General features: G+C 37.4%; 1 protein-coding gene across 3 annotated transcripts in view; it reads left to right on the top strand.

Moving 5' to 3' along the window:
* Positions 1-17,452, top strand: part of LOC149572471 (S-adenosyl-L-methionine-dependent methyltransferases superfamily protein) — a 50,994-nt gene extending 33,542 nt beyond the window's left edge. Inside the window, exons 4-8 of one of the 3 annotated variants that reach the window (XR_016359920.1) lie at positions 15,352-15,476; positions 15,826-15,954; positions 16,044-16,286; positions 16,598-16,673; positions 16,912-17,452. Coding sequence is in view for 2 of the 3 variants with exons in the window: in XM_089813620.1 (XP_089669746.1) it covers positions 15,352-15,476; positions 15,826-15,954; positions 16,044-16,242; positions 16,599-16,669 (524 nt within the window). In the remaining variant the exon portion in view is untranslated. The remainder of the gene's footprint in view (positions 1-15,351; positions 15,477-15,825; positions 15,955-16,043; positions 16,287-16,597; positions 16,674-16,911) is intronic. The other 2 variants (XM_089813621.1, XM_089813620.1) reach the window with 2 other exon arrangements.
* Positions 17,453-17,875: the final 423 nt, after the last annotated feature.

The raw sequence follows: 17,875 nt of genomic DNA, 5'->3' as shown, positions 1-17,875 counted from the left end.
CAAGCTTGAAAAGAAGGTGCTAGAGATTGATTGTGGAGTCACAAATTCTTCCAAGGATCATATTTGAGTGTTCCAGGTATGCATTGGATACTTTCTTTTAGTTCTTTGATAGCTTGTTTTATGTTTTTGAGAAGTTCTAAGTTTTTTCAAGTTTTTCTAAAAGTTTTGAAATACGTTTTTATTTATTTTTGTTATAGATTGCAACAATGAGTAGTTAGAGCTTAGTGGGTGGGGAGGGGTCCCAAAAATATAAAATTGAAGAAGGGTCTCCTTTGTGGAACTATACAACAGAACTTCAATAGTGTCTTTGGGGGGTTATATGGAAATGCAATTTTTGCAATGCACGATATACAAGCTCTTATAATTAAGTAAAACTTCAATTTCTAGGCCCCAAGGGTTAAGGGATCAATATGTGTTAGGGCTCAGGGATAGAAAAGAAGGGGTTGCTAGCTTCTCAAACATCAACAAGAAGAACAAGAAGAAGTTTATAGGCTAGTTGCAACGGGAAACAAGAAAAATCAAAAAATAAAGTACCATTACCACCCCTTCAAATAACCACAAGATGTCATCCCTCCTAGGAATGAAGAAGATGTAGAAGCACCTGAAACCACCCTCCTTAAGAGAGGCCCATTAGATAGGGCATTTCAAAATGAATTAAGAGACATTTCTGATTTAAAGGTTGGGCATTGCCTTTTTGCAAATGGTCTTCCATTCAATCTAGTTGGATCATCTTGTTGGAGAGAGATGTTGCAAGTAGTAAATCTAGCCCCTATTGGTTACCAAGGTCCTGGATATGAAAAGGTGAGAACCACCTTATTACATAGTAATAGAAAATATGTTTAGAATTTTCTCAAACCAATAAGAGATCGTTGGATCCAAACGAGAGTGATAATTGTGTCTGATGGATGGAAATATTGCAAAAACCATGCATTAATAAATGTGATTGCTATCTCCTCCAAGGGATCTTTGTTTTTGAAGGCAGTGGAGTGTGAAGGGGAGGTAAAAGATGCTGAAAATCCATAGTCTCATTAAACCATAGAGTCTATGGGTGTTCATAATGTTGTACAAGTAATAACAAACAATTCAATAGGTTATAGGATTGTAGGTTCTTTTGTTAGAGGCACGATATGATGACATCTTTTGGAGACCATGCACTGTCCACTCCTTAAATTTGGCGATGAAAGCAATTGTCACCCAAATTGAATGGGTGAGGAGATCCAATTGTTTGTGACAAACCACCATATGTCACAAGCAACTTTCAAAACTTTCTCCAATCTGGAATTAGTGAAGGTAAATTTTAAAATTTAATTTATTTAGTTTCATTTATCATTTTGTGACATGTTTACATAATCGAATAAAACATTTTTGTGTTGTTTACATATTTGAAATGTGTTACTAACTTACAATTAACATGTTATTGGCTGAAACTCGATTTGCTTCACACACAATCATCCTTAGATGACTTGTGAGGGTGAAAGATGCATTGTTCTAGATGGTTATTAGCAACCAACGGGGTGTTTGGAAACAATCAAGTACAACAAGGGCCCAAAAGTTAAAGGCAATGATCTTGGATGATGATTGGTAAGCTCGTGTGAATTATTTATCACAATTCACCAAGCCTATCATGTCTATGCTTTGGTTTTTTGACATTGATGAGCGTTGTTTTGGGGACAACAATGATGCCATGGACACCATGCTAGAGAAAATAAAATTGTTAAGTTTAATACAATCCTCTATCCTTGGTTATTGAGAGATTTTAAATTTCTAAGTTTTTAATTAACATTACATCAAGATAATTGACATGAACATCATTTGACATCCCAGGTCATTCAAAGGAGAGAGCATGATCCTGAGGACAACTTGTACAAAAAGGTGGAGTCAATCATGCTTCATTGGTGGAACAAGATGACTACACCTTTACACCTCCTAGCATATGCACTATCCTAGGTATTATAGTGCTGAGATACTTGCAATTGCTGGTAGAGTGTCATCATACAAAGATCATGAGGTTGCTAGTGGGTATAAGAAGGCATTCAATAGGCTCTTTAGTGATCATGAGGTGACAATAAATGTTAGGAGAGTTTGGAGTGTTTGTCTCATGAAGATATGCAATCCCTGATGCTATTAATGACCAAAGAAAAATGGATGGTATTACATGGTGGTACCTACATGGGTAAGACTATGCAACTCCAATGTCTTGCCAATAAGATCCTCTCACAAGTAAATTTTTAAGTTTTTTTCCTTTATGTTATGACCACTTACATTGTAAAATTAACACTCTTAAATTTATATTGTATTTCTATTTAAAAAAAAAATTTGTTGGTTGTCTCTCTAGGCTACGGGCTCTTCTGTTGCTCAGCAAAATTGGATTACAGGATCCTTTATCCACTTAGTGAAGCATAACTGGTTGAGTGCAAAGAAAGTAGAGGACTTGGTATTCATTCACAACAACTTGTGCCTCTTGTCCCAAAGGATCCAAGATACAAGAAAGAGGTAGAGAAGTATGGGATGTAGCACTTGAGTTTGTTAACTTTGAGATGACCATCTAGGATCTAGCTAGAGCTACCTTGTTGGATGTGGATGATGATGGTGATGATACAACATTGTCTGGGGCTGTGGAATCGGTTTGGGTTCTAATGATGAGAGTCTTGATTTAGCTGTAGCTAGGGATGAACCCATTGATCCCTCATTTTTTGATGACCCATTTGACCCTTGAAGGGCCTTGATACAATGATAAACTACTAAACACTTGTCACTATTATCATTATCTTTCAAACTTTATTATTTGATTATCTACTCTATGTTTTAAAATTTGATTTTGTAATTTAGTAATTCAATGTATGATTTTCTTTAAAATCGTGAACATAAATTAATGAGCAACTATTTAATGTTTATCTATGAAATTTGGCGTTGAACAATGATCAAACAACATATATTCATTCTATGAAATGATTTAGTTTTCTAATTATGTATTTTTCTCTTATTATTTTCTATATATAATGCACACACACATACACTGACACACATGCACACACACACACATACTCACGAACCCCCCCAAGAACCAAGATGGATTTTTTTTTTTGTTTGAACCCATGAACCCATACCTGATTCCGAACCTGTCTCTAAACCTGAACCAATAACTTAGCATATATTTCTATGTTGCTGCTATTTTGTCCAAGCGTCTTTGCACATCTTGGTTGTGAAAATCACCCCGATTCAATTATTATAAGCATCTATCTCATGCAGTGTACATGTGCTATTAGTATCCATCTTTTGTACCACTACATATAGGCCACTACGAACCTCCTCATCTATCCTAAAATTATTGTGTAAACGTAGTGCTAGATTGAGAAAATAAGTTGTTGCATGGATGGTCTGTGAAGTTGGTTATGCCATCTCTTATAAATTGTATCCCAAAAGAGGCCATGCTTATCTGTAATTCCTGCATATATGGATCTAATGGTCTCCTTGGTCCTATCCATGCCCTCATAGATGCAGCCCATGGAGTGCTTCTTCGCCCCATCAATAACTCTTAGGAGAACTACTAGGGGCTCAATGACTTGCAAATAATGTTAAACAAAAATAGTCAAGTCACAAGTGTGCATAAAAATAAGCAAAATCGCAAAGTTGTAAACTAAACAAAAATATTCATATAAAATTATAAAAAAGTAAAATACTAAATACTAAAGTGTAGTAAATTTATCTGCAGAATCTCTGCACAAGGGGTCCAAAAACCCACCTCATAAAAAATGCAATCTGCCACACCCATCCCTATAATGGTCATATCACAGGATGAGGAAGTCTACTTGTCACCAACAAACATATGCCTCAAAGTTGCTTTTTATTTCATTAGAGATTCTAGCGTTAATAAACTTGAGGCAAATCTCATGATACCAAGACAAGCGAACTCCTTGTGCATAAAAATAAGCAAAATAACAAAGTTGCAAACAAAACAAAAATATGCATACAAAATTATTAAAAAAACAAACTAAATACTAAATTATAATAAATTTATCTACACTATCTCTGATCAAGGGGTCCAAAAACCTATCTCGTAAGAGATGTAATCTGCCACATCTACCCCTGTAATGGTCATAACACAAGATGAGGAAGTCCACTTGTCGCTAGCAACCATATGTGTCAAAGTTGCCTTTTATTTCATTAGGGATTCTAGCATTAAGAAATTTGAGGCAAATCTCATGATACTAGGATGAGCCAACTCCTTTTGCCCAATTTATTGCCTCGTAATGCTAAGGACCAATGAATGATTGTAGATAAATTTGTAGCTATTTTTGACCCTATTAACACATTTTTTCACCAATTTAAGCTTACCAATATCCTCGAACATGAGGTCAAGGCAATGGGCTTGCACATGTAGACCAAATTTTTTTGGGGGCCTCTCCATCAAAAGTTTATCAGCAACAATGTTAAATTAATTAGATATGATAAGAAAATTTTAAATAAATTTTTGGGTACCTCTTGATCAAAACTTACCTGCAACAACATAAGTTGGTGCATTATCCGTCACCACTTGCACCACATTTCTTGCCCCACCTCACATAAGTTTGTGACATTTTTCACATGTGAGGAAGCATCAATGAACTTTAAAAACATGGTGGATCCTGTTTTATTTTTATTTTTTAACAATGATCATTGATCAATCAATAAATCAAAATTTAAATTATTCAATGCATTTAGGGAAGTAGAATGAACAATCACTTCTGCATGAAAAAGTTTCTAAAAAAGTGTCCTATTCTTCTTATCCACCCAACCATTTGTTATGATGCAACAAAGCTTTTTGCTCCAAGACTCTCCGTGGTCCTCTAGCTGTTTTTTCATATCATCAACCATATCTAACAAGAGGGGCCACTTAGTTTAGTATCAATAGGGTTGTGTACTAGAAGTAGTTCGTTGCACAAAATAATTGTCCAACTTGGAACTTCAAACTCTAGGACCAATGGTAATGGTGCCACAAGGAGGAGCAAAAGAAGAAGCACTACCACTAGAAAAAGCATTAGGACGAAAAGGAGGCATGGAAGAAAGCTCTCCAAGCATTTAACTCTTTCAATTGCCTCTTCTTATTTTCCTTTTCTTGTTCAAATGTTTCTAATCAAACATAACAGAAACAAAACTGCCTCGACACTTGTCCATTTATATGGCTCATTAGTATTACCACACGTCTCGAATATGGTATTTAAATCTATTGATGCCACCATGATTAATTTCTTTTCAAAACATTAATTTTTTTGTTTGTTCTACTTGGAAACTCTTCAGTATATTTCCTAGCCTAATCCTTTTGACCATATCTCTTACGTTTAAGTTGAGTATCAAGAGGATTAGGAGGAGCCATTGTAACTTTTTTTTTGTTAACTGTTCATTTTCCTGTGTGAGTTTTGCCATCAATGACAAAGGATGGGAGTGTTATAAAACTTGTCATTGATGTTAAAATCAAATAAACATTACCAAGCAGATTTGTTAATCTCGCTATTGAAGAATAAACGCATAAAGATATATTGGGTCGACAAGGATATTCCTTGATTATTTTGTGATTGATCAAGGACAGTAATAGACAAATTATATTGTCTTTGCATCGATCACACAAGTCATCTTGCCGCGGGTTCGATCTGCATATTGAATGTTCAAGTTTGATCTGTATGTTGAATGATCAAGTTTGATCTGTATATTAAATGATCTATATTGATGCAGGAGCATTCGGAGGTATAAGGGCAATCCTATGTCACCAAAAAAAAATGTACTTAGACTTAGTTTCTGTTTCATGTGTTTTCATTTTTGGATACCCATTTGGGTCAAATAAAGGTTCCAACTCTCATAGTTCCACTATCAGTGTGCTAGAAAATCTCGAAAAAATAGGAGCATGTAATTGGGCCATCATTTTGGTAAACTAGAAGGTGTGAATTGGCCAGATGAATGTAATTGTGATATAGAGCATTCCAGAAAAAGAATCAGGTCAAAAGGCCCCATGGTTTGAAAGTATTGCAGTTTTTCGAGTTTTGGAGACCTCTTAAGAATGCTTCAAAGTCAGGTTAGGGGCATTAAATGACCTCAAAAAGGGCCAAAAAATGGGGGATGAGCGAAGCTGTCCATAAGGCTATAGAGCGCTTCGAGAGATTTTCGAAAATGTAAACGGTTCGTCAATCGAAGCCACGGTTCAAAAGTTATGCCTCTCGGAAGTTCGGTCACCGTTTCTAGATTCTTCTAGATTTGCGCCGACTTCTAACGCAGCTTCTAGAACCTTCTATTTGGTCGGTGGATGCCTACTAGTACTTTCTAGAATGTACTCCTAGTCCTTAACCCTCCGGGGTCTATTTAAGGAGATTTCTGGCATTGTAAAAGGCAGTTCGGAGTGGAGTTTGAGAGGAGGTACTGAAAGGAGAAATTATCTCCAGATTTATGCTATTGTAAGCCCTTAGGGCATGTTTTGAAGTTTATTTTCCCTGTACTGTTGTTCTAGCTTATTTTCTCAGTTAATAAAATTTCCCCTTTTCTGTGGTGTTCATTCTGTGCCTGGGTTGTGTCCCCATCAAGTGGTATCAGAGCTGGTTTTCCTGAGCGTATAGACAGAGCGCCGACTGTGAGGCAGTTTACACCAGGACTGTGTGGTTGTGGGTTTGAGTTAAGAAGATGCCTCCACGAAGAGAGCGTGGTGGAAGGGCCAGAGCTATTAATCCTGAGGAGGTTAGAGCCCTCCAAAGGCAGGTACAAGCATTGCAGGAGGAGCTCCGTAGAGGAACAATTGTGGCCGCAGGTGATGAAAGTGAAGATGACAACGAAGAAGACGAAATTGGACCAGAAGGGGAATTTGACGGGGAAGTTCTAAATCATGCAGAGGAAAGGCTTTTTAGGGCCATTACTAAGTTTGGAAAAAGACCTACAATTGAACTTGGTGTATTTTCAGGAAATCTGAAACCAGATGAGTTGATCGATTGGATCAATGAACTGGAAGAATACTTTGAGTATGAGGATATCAGGGACCCAGATAGGGTTAAGTTTGCAAAGGCCAAAGTGAAAGGTCATGCCAAAATCTGGTGGCAAGAGGTCCAATTGGAAAGAAACAGAAGAGGAAAGGAGAAGATCCAAGGTGGGATCGCATGGTGGACAAATTGAAGAAGCAGTTCATTCCTATGGACTACGAACTTGATTTGTTTAAGAAGATGCATGGGTTAAAGCAAGCAGGAAGATCAGTCCAAGAATATACAGAGGAATTTTACCGACTCTTGATTAGAGCGGGGCATGCAGAAGCAAATAAGGTGAAGGTTGCTCGTTATATCAGTGGGTTGCAACCTAGCATCCAGGAGGAATTAAGTTTGGTAAGAATGACCAGCATTGAAGAGGCATACCAGTTTGCCCTACGAGTTGAAGAGAAGCTGAATAAAAGGTTTGAAGCAAGACAAAGAGGGCGCGGTCAAGGAGGAAGGGGAAGCGGTAGATCATCTGGAGGCCGCAATGAAACCCAAAAGAAAAATGAAGATGTGGGTACTAGCAGGAACCAGAGGAATGAGGGTTTCAACCGCTCCCATGATCAAGACTTTGGAAATCAGAGAGGAAGAGGTAGAGGATGTGGACAAGGAAGAGGCGGCTTTCGTGGTACCTGTTTCCACTGCAATGAAGAAGGTCATCGTGCCTTTGAATGCCCTCAACGACAAGGAAGGACAGATAGGAGAACTGAGGGCCAAGCTAGGGTTGCTCATGTGGATGAGGATGCACAATCATCACATTCAGAGGATGCAGAAAGAGGAGAGACCTTGGTAAATGAAAGAGTCCTACTAAGTGGTGAGATTGAACTAGGACAACGGAGGAGTTTGTTCCGTACCAGATGCAAGTGTGAGGATAAATGTTGTGATGTGATCATTGATGGTGGTAGCACTGATAACTTGGTATCAGAAGAGATGGTCTCTAAGCTAAAGCTCAAAAGGGAGAAACATGCCCAACCCTATCGGATTGCTTGGGTAAAAGATGATCATAAGGTCTTGGTAAGTGAACAATGTTTAGTGAAATTCAAAATTGGGAGTTACCATGATGAAGTTCTCTGTGATTTTATTTCGATGGATGTTTGCCATCTATTGTTGGGTAGACCATGGCAGTTTGATAGACATGCAGTACGTAATGGACATGCAAACACATACTCTATGACAAAGGATGGAGTTCGCCACAAAATGAAGCCCATGAAAAAGGAAGGTGAAAAGGTATGTAGCAGTGCTAGGATTTGTCTTGTTGATGAAAGGAAGTTTTTAGATGGCATGAAACATCAGCATATGTGTTATGCTTTGATTCCTAGGAAAGATAAAGAAGGTAGTAGTGAAATACCACTTGAAGTTTCAGATTTACTAGGGGAGTTTGGAGATATTATCTCTAATAATGTTCCAGATGGATTGCCACCAGTAAGGCAAATCAGTCATCAGATAGATCTGATTCCAGGAGCTAGTTTGCCTAACAAGGCTGCTCACAGGATGACTCCTACTGAAAAAGAGGAGCTAAATAGACAGGTTCAGGAGCTGTTGAGGAAGGGCTTGATTTGAGAGAGCCTAAGTCCATGTGCAGTACCTGCAGTACTCGCACCAAAGAAAGATGGAGAGTGGAGGATGTGTACAGATTCTTGAGCTATAAATAGGATAACCATCAAGTACCGGTTTCCTTTACCAAGGATGGATGATCTTATGGACTGCTTGAGTGGAGCTCAATACTTCACAAAGATAGATCTCAAGAGTGGCTATCATCAGATACAGATTCGAGAAGGAGATGAGTGGAAAACAGCCTTCAAGACCAAGGAGGGTCTTTATGAGTGGTTAGTCATGCCCTTTGGATTGACGAACGCCCCAAGCACCTTCATGCGGCTCATGAATGAGGTACTTAAGAAGTTCTTGGGAAAATTTGTTATTGTCTATTTGGATGATATTTTAATTTTCAGCAAGACTTTGGAAGAACATTTACTGCATATTTGTAGTGTCCTTGAAAGGCTAAGGGAAGAGAAACTGTTAATTAATCTGAAGAAGTGTATCTTTGCAAAAAGGGAGTTAGTCTATTTGGGGTTTGTTATATCACTCGAAGGTCTCAAAATGGATCCAGAGAAGGTAAAAGCCATTTTAGAATGGCCTACTCCAAGGTCTGCTACTGAGGTAAGATCATTTCATGGTCTTGTTAGTTTTTACAGGAAGTTTATTAAGAATTTCAGTGGCATATGTGCACCCCTAACTGATACAATAAGAGGGGATAAAAAAGAGTTCAAATGGACTACAGCAGCTGCGAGAAGTTTTGAATTGCTAAAGAAGAAGGTAACAGAACAACCTGTGTTGGCACTTCCAGATTTTAGAAAGGTTTTCCAGGTGGATTGTGATGCCAGTGGCAGCGCTATTGGGGCTATATTAAGCCAAGAAGGTAAGCCTATTGCATATTTTAGTGAAAAATTGAATGATGCAAAGAAGAAGTATTCTGTTTATGATCAAGAGTTCTATGCAATAGTTCAGGCCTTAAAGAAATGGAGGCATTATTTATTGCCAAAGGAATTTGTTTTGTATACTGATCATCAGGCATTACAATACCTAAATAGCCAAGGTAAATTGAATCAGAGGCATATGAAGTTGGTAGAGTTCTTGCAGAGTTATACATTTGTGTTGAAGCATAGAAGTGGAAAATCTAATAGGGTTGCAGATGCACTAAGTAGGAGACAGTTGTTGCTTACAGTAATGCAGGTTGAAGTAGTTGGGTTTGATGAACTCAAGAATTTGTACCCTGAGGATCCTGATTTTGATGAAGCATGGAAAGCTTGCAAAGAGCCCGTTGCTGTAGATAGAACCAAGTGGTTAGACTATTTGATTCAGGATGGCATGTTGTTCAAGGGTAGTCAATCGTGCATTCCAAGGAGTTCCATGAGGGAAAATCTGATTAAGGAGAAACACAGTGGAGGGATGGCAGGACATTTTGGTCGAGATAAAACCATTTCCATTTTGAGAGAACATTATTTTTGGCCTCAAATGTCACAAGATGTGAAAAGGTTTGTACAGAGTTGTCAAGTTTGTCAAGTTGCTAAGGGATTTAGCCACAATACTGGACTATATCAGCCATTGCCTATTCCATCAAAGCCATGGGAGGACATAAGTATGGATTTTGTTCTTGGATTGCCAAGGACACAAAGGGGTAATGACTCAGTATTCGTGGTGGTTGATAGGTTCTCCAAAATGGCACATTTCATTCCATGCCACAAAACTTATGATGCTGTCCATATTGTAGACTTGTTTTTCAAAGAGGTGGTAAGACTACATGAACTTCCAAGGAGTATAGTTTCTGACAGAGATACTAAATTTGTGGGGTATTTTTGGAGGACATTGTGGAAAAAGTTAAGAACCGACTTGAAATTCAGTTCCACGCATCACCCACAAACTGACGGCCAAACAGAAGTGGTAAACAGAAGTCTGGGCAATTTGCTGAGATGTTTAGTTGGGGATAAGCCCAAGGGATGGGATTTGATTCTACCACAAGCAGAGTTTGCTTACAATAACTCTATAAATAGGAGTACTAGAAAATCACCATGCCAAATTGTATATGGGAGTAGCCCAAGGACTGCACCAGAGCTGAGGAAGGTAGAACAAGGGGAGAGGACAAGTGCTGAAGTTGAGGAATTTGCTGAACATATCAAGCGTCTACATGAGGAGGTTCAAGCACACATTACCAAGATGAATCAAGAGTATAAAGCTAGGGCTGATCAAAGGAGAAGACATAAGGAATTCCAAGTAGGGGATCTAGTCATGGTGCACTTACGAAAAGAAAAATTTCCAGCCGGTACTTACAAGCAGCTAAAAATGAAGAAATTTGGCCCTTGCAAAATTTTGAAGAAACATGACTCAGGAAATGCATATGAGGTGGAGCTCCCAGATGGTATTCACATTTCTCCCATTTTCAACATTGCAGATTTAACAGAATATCATGATGATGGTGCAGATGAGGAACTGGTGTTAGAGCCATGTCCAATTCTTGCTTCTAAGAAGGAGGAGATAGAAGACATTCTAGATCATTGTGTGGGTAGGAGTACCAGAAACAGGCAGTATGAAGAGTATTTGGTCAAATGGAAAGGACAACCGATCGAGGACTCAACTTGGATTTCAGCAGTTGAGGTTTCCCATTTGGGATTTCCTCTACCATTCACAAAGTGATAGGGTCACTTTTCAATCTACCCTGGGTGTCTGATGCAGGAGCATCCGGAGGTATAAGGGCAATCTTGTGTCACCAAAAAAAAATGTACTTAGACTTAGTTTCTGTTTCATGTGTTTTCATTTTTGGATACCCATTTGGGTCAAATAAAGGTTCCAACTCTCACAGTTCCACTATCAGTGTGCTAGAAAATCCTGAAAAAATAGGAGCATGTAATTGGGCCATCATTTTGGTAAACTAGAAGGTGTGAATTGGCTAGATGAATGTAATTGTGATATAGAGCATTCCAGAAAAAGAATCAGGTCAAAAGGCCCCACGGTTTGAAAGTTATTGCAGTTTTTCGGGTTTTGGAGACCTCCTAAGAATGCTTCAAAGTCAGGTTAGGGGCATTAAATGACCTCGAAAAGGGCCGAAAAATGGGGGACGAGCGAAGCTGGTCCATAGGGCTATAGAGCGCTTCGAGAGCTTTTCGAAAATGTAAACGGTTTGTCAATCAGAGCTATGGTTCAAAAGTTATGCCTCTCGGAAGTTCGGTCACCGTTTCTAGATTCTTCTAGATTTGCGCCGACTTCTAACGTAGCTTCTGGAACCTTCTATTTGGTCGGTGGATGCCTACTAACACTTTCTAGAATGTACTCCTAGTTCTTAACCCTCCGGGGTCTATTTAAGGAGATTTCTGGCATTGTAAAAGGCAGTTTGGAGTGGAGTTTGAGAGGAGGTATTGAAAGGAGAAATTATCTCCAGATTTATGCTATTGTAAGCCCTTAGGGCATGTTTTGAAGTTTATTTTCCCTGTACTGTTGTTCTAGCTTATTTTCTCAGTTAATAAAATTTCCCCTTTTCTGTGGTGTCCATTCTCTGCCTGGGTTGTGTCCCCATCATATATTGATTAATAACTGAAGGATTATCAGTTTATCCGGTAACTTAGTTCTGCATATTGAATAATCAAGTTTGATCTGTATATTGAATGATCAAGTTTGATTTGTATATTAAATAATCTATATTGATTAATAACTGAAGAATTATCAGTTTTTTCAGTTATATCACGTACTGGATATCTCAGAATTTGTTGATTGCTTCAGATTGATAGGTAACTCTCAGGCTAAGTTGCCAATCCTGGGTCTGATTCAGACTTGGGTTCAGATTTGGGTTCCTGAATTCGACAATTTTTTTGTTTTTGGAGCAGGTTTTGGTACTGTGGGTATATATAGATATATTTAAATATATGTATGTATGTATGTATGGATGGATGGAAGTATATTCATAGATTCATACATGTAACATTTTTGGTGTTCATGTATAATTTGTTTACAACCTCAAACATATAATACTAACAAGAAGTCATAAATCCGTAATTGCAATTAAAATTATAATTAAAATACTTCATATACCATATTCATACTTTGCAAAAGCCTCAAAATGTCATTACACAATGAAAATTTAAATTACAAGCCATATTTAATAGCCAAATTTATCTTTGAAGAAAAATGCTACAGCTGTAGAACAAAGCAAAAATGGTGAAAAATGCTTGAGAGATGAATAAATAATCATCAAATGACCAAATGCATGCTTTATTGGTCGAAATTAGGGTTTAGATGCTTTCTAGATTTAAAAAAATAAAAAAATGGCATGTAGGGCATGCTTTTGGGCACTTGCAGCCTTGGATGCGTGGATTTGTCAGGACTCCGCCCAGATTTGGGATGGGCATTCAGATTCTCTGTGGGTTCTACAAAGCAAAACCCACAGGGAATCTAGATGCCTACTGAAATCCTACCAGAATCTGGGTGGAATCTGGAAGTAATCAGAATCAGAATCGCACTAGAATCAGGATCTGGGGCTAAATGTAAGGATCCGGTAACCTCTCAGGGTATCACCACAACCATATTTCTTGCAATCAAGTTTTATCTCCCTTCATAAAATAAATCACATTTGTTATGGATCAGTCCTGGTCAGTTCAATTCCAACTGTTTTTGTCACCTGTATTCAGTTATGCAGCTTCCTTATAATTGTGATATTGCTATCAGGATTTAACTGTGTAGTTTTTGAGTCAAACTCATTGACTCACGTTTATAATTGTTCATGATTATTGCATCTAGAATTTTAAACTTTATGTTTAGCAGTACAGAGGAAACATTTGATTAAGTGTTAAGCCACTCAGTTATAATTGGTTAAGTAGTTGTAACTATTTAATCATGTAGCCAATGGTAGATAAGTATCTATTTAAGAAGTGAATAGGCCTGATGGAAGTAGTGCAGTGAAAGGATTTAATTATTTGAAGGCTGCAGCGATATAATTTATTGAAATTGTATATATGTTTGAGGTTGCTTGAAAATAATTTGAGAGAGTCGAGTAAGATCAAAGTTGTGAAGATTGAACCAAAGTTAGAAAATTTGGACTCAACATAGACTAGGTAGCCCAGAATAGGTCTCGGACCCAAAACCGGGCAAAAAACTCAGCTAGGATTTGACAGAGAAGAAGACTGTAGTTTTGCAAAAAGAGGAAAAAAGAAATTACTAGATTTAGAGAACACAAGAGCCATAATTCAAACATTAAATATGTCATGATCTTCAAACACTCGATGCTTGAAATTTCATCTTTCATACTCAGTTTCAAACTTTCAAATGTATAACAAGCTAAAAATACCAGGAGTAGGTTATGAAGGAAAATGCCAAAATAATTGCCAGCATTTACCCTTTATTTTTTAGATTTTCAATCAAAGAAATTAAAAAAAAATAAGAGAGAGTATAAATCACTCACTTGGCTCTATTTTGACTCTTTGATCTTGTTTGCTCATCTTCTTCAAACCCTACTTCACAATGCTGACCTGTTTGAGTAGATAGAAATGAGAAAAAGCCAAAAAGTTGAGGGGTTTTAATCTTTTTTTGCATTTTTAGCAGCAGATAAAGTCTCTAAAAATGACTCGCAAGTTCCAATATTAGACTTGCGGGAGTTCCAAACAAAAACTAGGGAGTCCTTTTTTGGACTCAGCTAGTGAGATCATGGCAAGTCGATTTGACGAGCCACGAAACTCGTGAGTCTGGTGAGTCTATGGCATTTCTCGGCAAGTCTTTGAACTATGGGTTGGATAATAGCAGAGATATATCATAAGTATCTTGATGAGATTGTAGAAACATATCTGAAGACTGATAGTATTCACATTGTAATTTATTGCTTACAGACTTCAGATTTTGAAAAGTGTAATATTTTTGATTTGAAGGAAATACAAAATTTAAACCAGTGGCAGTTTGTCTTGGTAACATCCTTATGGTTGGTGCCTCAAGGATGCTGAGTTGGTGCTCAGTACGATAAGTCTGTGCTTCTATTGGAGTTGGCAGTCAAGCAAAAGGAATTTGGTGATTCCTTAGGGTTGGCACCCTTAAAGCTTTGTACTAGTTATCTTCGTGGTGCTGGATTAGTATAGTAGAAACTAGCAGCATTTGTCATCACAGTTTTTCACCCATTCTGGTTTTTCCATGTACTCCATGTGTTTTGGCTTCTATCTGCGGTTGCATTCTTTTCAACTCCAGTTTTATGCTTATCAGTTTACCAAAGATATTTTAATTAATTGAGGATCTGAAATTAAGATCTACCTATTCATGATCCTCCCCCACCGGCTTAGTAGAAGAGTTGTGTTCTACAAGAAGGCACGTTATAACTTAGCGATCCAACACTAATGAATGGTTTGAGCAAGTGCTTGTAGTGTTAAACTAATCATTAGTCTGAAAGCATTGGTTATGACTGGGAGAACCTTTTCTATAATTTAGATTAACGTAGTGAAGCTGAGTGCAACTTTACTAAATATTATGCCAGTTGCAGAATTCAAATTCATTTTTCCATCTTCAAATTTCATGGAAGCACTTTTTGGGATTTTAAAAATGTGGTGCATCTTGTTCTGACATTTCAGTCAATTTTACCGATTCCTGTAATTTGCAAATATTTTCTCACCATCTCACTTGGGATCAGATTTTCAAGTCGTACAGTGGTTTGATTCTTCATGAAATGAGGCTCTTAAAATACATTCTTTCAGTAGACCATGATAGGTTCCCAAATTGCATATAAATGAGATGTTAAAAAAATAAAAATCTTTGTTCAGTTTTGAAATATTGTATGATAGACGATAATATTTTATGTTATTGGTCATATATTTATTGACTTTTGATAGGCTTAGTGTTTAAACCTTGGCAGAAGTAGGAGCAAAAACATCAAGAAGCTCTCTATTCTGGCATATTCCTGCTGAATTATCAGAGTTGCAAGAGAGGCTGCGAAACTTGGGGTACAAAGGTGATAAGCCAAGTATATGGGCAGTCCAGGTGATTAGTTTTTCAAGATATTTCCGCAGTTTCTCATATTCAAAACACTTGGATGTAGATGCAGTTGTGTTCAATCCACTACCATACTGGCAATTCTGGGGTCTAACTTCTGGACCCCTCCTTAGGTATAAATTGGATCATATGATACAATTATCCCTGTAGAGGGGTTTAGAAGCTTGACCCAAAGCACTGGTAATCAAAATTGACTGAATGCAGTTGCATATATGATTTACTTGGTCCAGTTTTAGTTGATTCTAATCCTTGTAAATAGTAGCATCTCTTAATGGTTAGCTGTTGAGTACAACGACATTCGAGTCTATAGTGACAAAACTACTTAATCAATTTGAAGGGATTCTATCCAATGACATCAGATAGACTTGGAGAGATTCTTTACCAAATTAGCTGTCTCGCCATGAAAGGTAGTCATTTTGTGGGAGAGTTACCTCTGGCAGCTGTTGAACCAGATTCCAGTTCAGAAGTATGTATTACATTTTCATTTTTATTATTTATTTTATCCTTGTAACAGGGTGAATATTAACTGTCTAAGCACAGGATTTATGATTGTAGGAGCATGAAGGAAAATGGATTGAGAAAGTCTTCAAGCGCAATGGATTTTCAGTGGACATAGTTTCATATGCAAAGGTTGCAAGTGACCTTCGTGAGAAATATTTGATTGATGGTGCTTCACTCGTTGTGGCAAATGATGGTGGAAAATGTAGGAGTGTTCTTTTTGTTGCCCAACAACAACGCCTTTCTGATGACCAGGAATGTCCTTTTCTCATTTCTGTTGCTCCTACTTAGGCCTCATATGTTAGTCGATTTCCTTTCTCGGTGACCAGTAACTGTGCATTTTACTGTAATCCGCATCTCATCTGAAGTCTCAAATTATTTGAAATCAGTCAGATTAGTTGAATGCCACCTAATGTCTCACACTACATCTCAAGAGTTATTAATGAAGCTTCTAATATGTGAGAGGAAAGGCTAGATCACTAACATTGGATAATAATCTGTTTCTTGTTCATCAGTAGTTGTGACTAAATGATTAAGGTGTAAGATTTTTCCAGAACTGGTTTCTTGCAATTCTATCTACTTTCTTATTCACACTTGATTAACTGCTGCAGGTGGATTTTGTAAGAAGAGAGATGGAGCTTGCAGAAGAATCTGGCGATGAAGAAGGTTTTGAAGACATGTGATCAGGTAAAACGATTATTGTAAAGTGGTAAGCTGGTTTCTCATATCATGGTTCTTAGGATTCTGTAGCACTGGCATTCCAGTTTTGCTAAAGTTTTCTATCACAGTTACTCTAAATTGCAAGTTCCAAGTATAAATATCTTTCTTCTAAATATTTAGGACTTCTTACCTTAGTTTCCAGAGGAGAAACACAAGCGCATTTCTGTTTTATGTGTCTATTTCAATTGTTATGTTTGTGTTGCAGGTGGAATTTGAATCTGGATCTTGCATGACGAAACAAAGATGGGAAAGTTTTCTATTAGTATACCTTGGAACCAATATGCCAAATCGCTGCTAATGATAAGCGGTTATTTATTTTCTGTAATATCTCTAGTCCCAGGATTATTGTACAGCAAGCCTTGCCAACCATCCTTTTACCCCTAAGCATTTTTTTCATGAATACATCACCAGGGGATGTCTTCTAGGCTTTGGGTATCATCTTTCATATAGCCCCATGAACCTAAGTAAACTTCGCCCTGTATATCCTTAGTTTGAGATTTGGTAATCAAGTTATGTATATTTTGGCAGAGCGCTTAAAATTCAATGTGTCCAAGAACATAAGTAGAGTGCAAGCCAAGGCAAGTGGTTGCTCATCAGAAATAAAATTCCTAAATCTCAAAAGATAAGGCTGTGATTATTTGTTACAAACTTGTGCTGTGAAATTGGTGCTAGGACTGCCTGCACCATCCTAAGTTAGAACATTCTAGAGACAAGATAATGAAGAGTTGTGTATGTACTTTGATGTTTCTTGAAAGCTCACTTCATGCTACATTTTCAATCACTCATACTCTATTCGAACGACTTTCCAATGTTATTTTACTGTTTACTTGAGGATCTAATGTTTTATTATGGTAGACAATCATTTAAAGATACAAATGATTTCAAATGAGTATAAGTTAAGAAAAGGAAAAATAAAACACGTCTTGTGTTAGCTGTTTCACCTTTACAATTTGTCCTTCAATTTTTGTTTGATACTTTATTGCTACTGAAACTTTGCAACATCTTTGTACATTGTAACCATTGCCAATATAATATCACAGTACCATCTGTGTTCACCTCTTGGTGCATTTATTAGAGAAAACATAGATTCTCGACCTCTCTTTCTATCTTTTTGTTTTTCATATTGGGCTCCACATCCATGGTTAAGAATCTATTACAAATAAGTCAAG

The sequence above is a fragment of the Cupressus sempervirens genome, chromosome 2 (genome assembly GCF_028749045.1).
Source record: "Cupressus sempervirens isolate cs-2001-9-10 chromosome 2, ASM2874904v1, whole genome shotgun sequence".
Lineage (NCBI taxonomy): Eukaryota > Viridiplantae > Streptophyta > Pinopsida > Cupressales > Cupressaceae > Cupressus > Cupressus sempervirens.
The sequence above is the reverse complement of the archived record's forward strand: the minus strand, read 5'-3'. Positions and strand labels throughout refer to the sequence as shown.